We start from the raw sequence: 5,206 nt of genomic DNA, 5'->3' as shown, positions 1-5,206 counted from the left end.
TCCTTCCCTCCGAGAGGGACTGAGGGACCCGCCGCCGAACTGCCGCCAAAGAGCTGGACATGCCGCCCCTTCCCCTTGGCCACCCCAAGCACCTGCTTCCCGCGCTGGTACCTGGAGCCGGCCCTGCAGGCACATCGCTGACGTCCCTATAAAGTCCATTGTCGTCTAGGGGATGCTGGCGTCTCTGTAGGTCACCCCATGATGAGCGTGGGGCTAAACCCCATGGAGCTGCCTGCAGACACAGTGCTGGCCAGTTAGTGCAGTGTCCTTTGGCACTGTCTGCATCCCACCCTGCTGCCTGTGGGGCCAGGCCACCAGCTCTCTGGCCGAGCACCTCTCGGGGGGCAGCTGCACGCCCCTGGGCCCTGACTCTGCTGCTCTCTCGGGCAGGGGTGGCAGACCAGCTGCAGACCAACTTCGCCAGTGACCTGCGGAGCATCCTGAAGACGGTGTTCCACATCATGACATCCCAGCCCGAGGCCCCGGTGGTGACAGATACCAGCCGTGAGTGATCCTCCTCCTCCGTCAGCTGCAGCCTCTCGGGAGCGGGTGGTTGTGAGGGGCTGGCACAGAACACGCTCCTCCCATCGGTCTTGTCTGTCACTCGCTGGTTACTAAACTTAGTGTCCGTGCCAAGCAGGGAGCCCCTTGCATGATGCGGGCAGCCAACTCTACACCTGGGGAGGGTACAGGGCTGGGGAGGTGCGGTGGCCATGCACACGCCTGAAGCAGCACCCACCCAAAGGAGGGGGTGGGATCGGAGTTACTACAGAGAATTCTTTCCTGGGTGCTGGCTGGGGAGTCCTGCCCACATGCTCAGCGTTTAGCTGATCGCAGCATTTGGGGTTGGGAAAGAATTTCCCTCCAGGGCAGCTTGGCAGAGGCCCTGGGGGGTTTTCGCCTTCCTCTGCAGCGTGGGGCACGGGTCACTTGCTGGAGGATTCTCTGCACCTTGAGGTCTTTAAACCACGATTTGAGGGCTTCAGTAGCTCAGACATAGGTTAGGGGTTTGTTACAGGAGTGGGTGGGTGAGATTCTGTGGCCTGCGTTGTGCAGGAGGTCAAACTAGATGATCATAATGGTCCCTTCTGACCTTAAAGTCTCTGAGTCTGTGATGACACCCCAGGCTGTGTTACTGGAGACTGTGGGGCACAGCAATTGCCACGGAGCATGTGGCTGGCATCTAAAGCTGCTGGACTGTCTGGGAGCCGATGTGCGGCACCAGATACACAATGTGGGACTAAGAGCAGCCTTGTGCCGTGGGGCCCCAGCCCCCTCTGCCCGTGGGGCGTGCGCCTGCTGGCACACTGCGGGGTTGCGAAGCAGGGAGCTGAGCCCTTCCCTGCAGCCAGGTGTGCTGTGAGCCACTCCTGCGGGCATGGTGCTAACGCTTCCCCTTGCGCCGCAGAGGAGGAAGAGGCGGGAGAAGCTTCGCCCTTGGCAGACTGTGCTCTGTGCTCCAGCCGCGGGGAGGGGAACGGGACCAGGCGAGGAGACGGTAAGAGGGGTAGGGTGTGACTGGGGTCCCTGCTGGCCCCGAATTGTTGGCGAAACAAACTCTTGCTCGGTCCCTGCTGTCAGCTAGCAGGGTCCTGCTCCCGGCACCCCCCCAAGGCCTGATCCCACCCTGGCCTCCTGCTCCAGACAGGTCCAGTTTCCATGAGCAGCTCTTGGATTGCTGCATAAGGGCACCGGGGCCCACTGTGATCACCGAGTCGGCCCTCCTGTGCACACAGGCCAGAGGCCCCGCAGCAATTCCTGGCTGCCTGGAGCGGCGCGTAGGAGAGCAGTGGGCTGGGTTTACATAGTCCAGGGAGGGGAGATTCGCCGCGGCCCTAGATACTAGCTGTGCCAGTGGCTAGTTACCCGAGCGCGCCCCCAGCACAGACTCTGACCTCACTTGCACCCTGCCGAACCGGCCCAAGCCCCGTTCCTTTCAGGGGACAGGGCCCTTAATGCCCCCTCAATGTAGCACCCCCCAGGCTCCCCGCCTGCACCGCTGCCAGCACAGCCACCCCAGCCCTGCTCTCCCCAGCCAGACCCCAGGTTCTGTTAGCCTCGCCTCAGACAGGCCGGCAGGGCCACCCCTCCCCTGCAAACCCCTTCTCCTGCCCCCAGGGACCTGCCTTGGGCTGCTTCTCCTTGAGCTTTTATCGCCCCCAGGTGCTGCCCTGCCCTCCTAATTGGCCAAGCCGAGAGCCCCTGTTCTGGCCCGGGGCCGGCCCCCTGGGATGCCCTCACTGTGCAAGGTATCGAACCGTTGGAGCAGGACCTGGCTCTCCAGCGTGCTCCCCTCCCAGCTCTGCGCAGGCCTGGCCCCTCACCTGAGGATTGGTGCCGTGAGGCTCCGTCCTCTGGGCTCTCCCGGGAGCTGCCTCTCCCTCCGGCTGGCCCAGGGTTAGGGTGCTAGCCTGGGACTCTGGAGCCCTGGCCTCAGTTCCCTGTGAGGGTGGCAAGTGGCCCAGTCCCGTCAGCGACATGGAGCCACAGCGCTGCCGTGAGGAGCAAGCCAGCCTGGGAGGCGCTTGGGGGTTCCCGTGATGGGGGCCGTCAGTACCTGGCTGGCCCTCGCCGTGTGAGCCGCTCTGCCCGCCCCCTGCTCTGCGGGTGGCACTTGTTGCTGGCATGCAGCGGGATTTGATTTCTTCATGCATCTCCTGGGGCCCGGCTCATCTCACCAGCCGCCCTTCTCCTGTCCCTCCGCAGGCACCTCCAGGCTGCCCGAGTGGGTGCCGGACGGCACATGCAGCCAGTGCACAGCATGTCGGGCACCCTTCACGGTGATCCGCCGACGGCACCACTGCCGCAACTGTGGGAAGGTAGGCAGCCGGGCTGTGGGCAGGAAGCTCTCCGCCCTGCAGGCCTGCGCTGGGGGCTCCTGCCCGGGTGAGGCCTGTGGTGCAGTGAGGAGGGGTAAATGAAGCCCCTGGGCAGCTCAGAGAGGCTCCTCCCCAGCCTTTGAGCGGGTGGTGGGGCCCACGTTGGGACTGGCTCCGTGGATTCGCTGATGCAGGAACAGGCAAGTGCTCACAGCTGCTGCCCTTGGGCACACTGGGTGTCCCTGCAGTGGGACAGAGCTGGATTCCCAGCCGGTGCCCCTCACTCATGACTCGGTTTCTTTCCCTGACAGATCTTCTGCTCTCGCTGCTCCCAGCACACGGCGCCGCTCCCTCACTACGGCCTCCTGAAGCCAGTGCGTGTCTGCGCTCACTGCTACACCACGCACCTCCCTGCCAGCCCCCAGCCCCCCAGCCGCCCCTGAGCTGCTCTCGGCTGCCTGCGTGGACCATCACACCCCCTCTGCCTCAGAAAGCGACCAAAGCTTGCTCCGGGATCCCGGCAGCCTGCAGAGAGCACTGGGACACTGCACAGACCTTGTGGGGCGCTCCCGGAACGGCCCTCGCTACTTCTTGCAATGGAGTTTGGAGCTTTACGTCAAGAAATCGCTGTCCGAGCTGGAGGGTGGGCTGTGGAGACAGCAGATCCCCGTGTGCACCCTCGCTGGATCTGAGCCAGGCAGCCGCACTCCCGCTGCCTCTCGGTAGGAAAGGAGCCCACAGGGATGGTGCCTGGGCCGGTGTGTGCTGCACTCCAGCCGCTCCTGCTGCTTGCTCTGAGCTGACCCCACTGGCAACAGAACCGGCTCCACGGGACCCGGCTGGCCTGGCCTGAACTGCTCCTCCCTGTTCCTAGTTAGAGGCGTTGGGACAGGCAGGGTCTGCTTCCTGAAGTGACTGCAGAGAACGCAGCCTGGGGCTGGCCACTAGCTTCGCCCAGCAGCCCCTGCCTCTCGTGCCACTCACCCAAAGCTGGATGGGTTCAGCAGCTTGGTTAGTGTCCCAAGGAAGCTCTGGGCCCGGCAGAGCTGATGCTCTGGGGACATGGCTCTGGGCCTGCCCCGCAGGGTGCGAAGCGCTGGCTCTGGTGACAGTGGCCAGCCTCCCCTGCAGCAGCAAGGCAGGGCGGGGGCTTAGGAACAGGGGGAGGCCTCCTCCTCTCTTCTCTCCATCCCCCCCGCCCCGTGCTGTGGGAGGGGAGCATTGTCCTACTCGCTGAACAGCTCTGCAGCCCCTGGGCCTGGTGCCAGGAGCTGGCCCGTCCTCGCACCCGCTGCTTACAGCAGGGCCTGGGAAACCTCCGTGTTGTGTCTCGAGTGCTGCCCAGCCTTCCTCGGGGGCAAGAGGGGCTCTGGGTGCTGCAGGGTCTGCCCAGCCGAGGGCAGCAGCTAACAGGCACGGAGCAGGATAGACGGCAGGCAACTGCCCCGTGGAGTGCAGAGGGAGGGGCTGCCCCTGGAGGCCCCAGTGTGCACAGGCCCCTGGCTGGCCCAAGGGGGTGGCTGCAGGTGGTTCCTGAGCTGTACCTTGTCCCCTGCCAGTGTGTGTGGGGAGCGTTTCTCTTCCTCTTTCCAACCAGGCTCTCAAAGCGTTCACACTTGCCCCTCCCAAGCCCTGGGGTGGGATAGGCGCCTCTGGCCTTGCATGGTTCTGCTGCAGAGCAGGAGCCTGGCTCGGAGCTGCGGGCTGGGCTTGGGACACTGCCGCTGTTCTGGGCCCAGGCTGTAGCCTGCCCCTGGGTAGGGGCTGTAGAAAGCTCTGCCAGCAAGACTGGATGAAGGCTCGTGCCCCTGGAAGAGTGGCCGCAGCCAGGGCCGGGCACCCACCCGTGGCTGGCGTGGTGTAGCAGGCTCTCGAGCCAGCTCCCAGTCAGTCCCACGCCTGCCAGCTTAGAGTCTAGTAAACGAACCTCAACCCAACGTCCCCCTTCGGCCCTGCCTGCACTCTGCGGCCTCCCCCGCCCCGGGGCTCAGCCCCATCTCGCTGACCACGAGGGGCACCCAAGCGTTTATTAAAAAGTGCGTCCAAGCACCCAGCTGGGCTGGAACGTAGTACAAAGCTTCTGGCTCTAACGCGCCTACTTAAGCCACAAAGGCAAACGTTATGTTTTGTTTCAGTGGCTCTTGTCCCTGTCCCGCCTGGCAGGTGGCAGGAGCTGGGTACCTGCACCCATGACTGGCACAGGTTGTGCACAAGCAAAACAAAGCCGTTGGTGAGGTTTTCACGTAATGCAGGAAACTAGGAACATTAGCTGCAGCTGGATGTTCAGGATTAAGCCCTGAACTGTGGAGCCAGGTGACTGTGGGGGAAGGGCACGGGGCATTATTACACACCTGTTTTCAGGATCCAAGTTTGCCACCCAGAGAAAG

General features: G+C 63.9%; 1 protein-coding gene across 1 annotated transcript in view; it reads left to right on the top strand.

Moving 5' to 3' along the window:
* LOC112110259 (lateral signaling target protein 2 homolog) overlaps window positions 1-4,260 on the top strand; it is a gene marked incomplete at its 5' end in the record, with an annotated part of 6,131 nt that extends 1,871 nt beyond the window's left edge. The window contains 4 exons of the mRNA XM_026662826.2: window positions 391-504; window positions 1,409-1,498; window positions 2,707-2,819; window positions 3,131-4,260. Of these exons, the coding sequence (XP_026518611.1) occupies window positions 391-504; window positions 1,409-1,498; window positions 2,707-2,819; window positions 3,131-3,262 (449 nt within the window). The remainder of the gene's footprint in view (window positions 1-390; window positions 505-1,408; window positions 1,499-2,706; window positions 2,820-3,130) is intronic.
* Window positions 4,261-5,206: the final 946 nt, after the last annotated feature.

Source organism: Terrapene carolina, unplaced genomic scaffold, assembly GCF_002925995.2.
Source record: "Terrapene carolina triunguis isolate 2854851 unplaced genomic scaffold, T_m_triunguis-2.0 Scaffold30602, whole genome shotgun sequence".
In the NCBI taxonomy this organism is placed as follows: Eukaryota; Metazoa; Chordata; order Testudines; family Emydidae; genus Terrapene; species Terrapene triunguis.
Note: the sequence above shows the minus strand (reverse complement) of the source record. Positions and strands in the feature narration are given on the sequence as shown.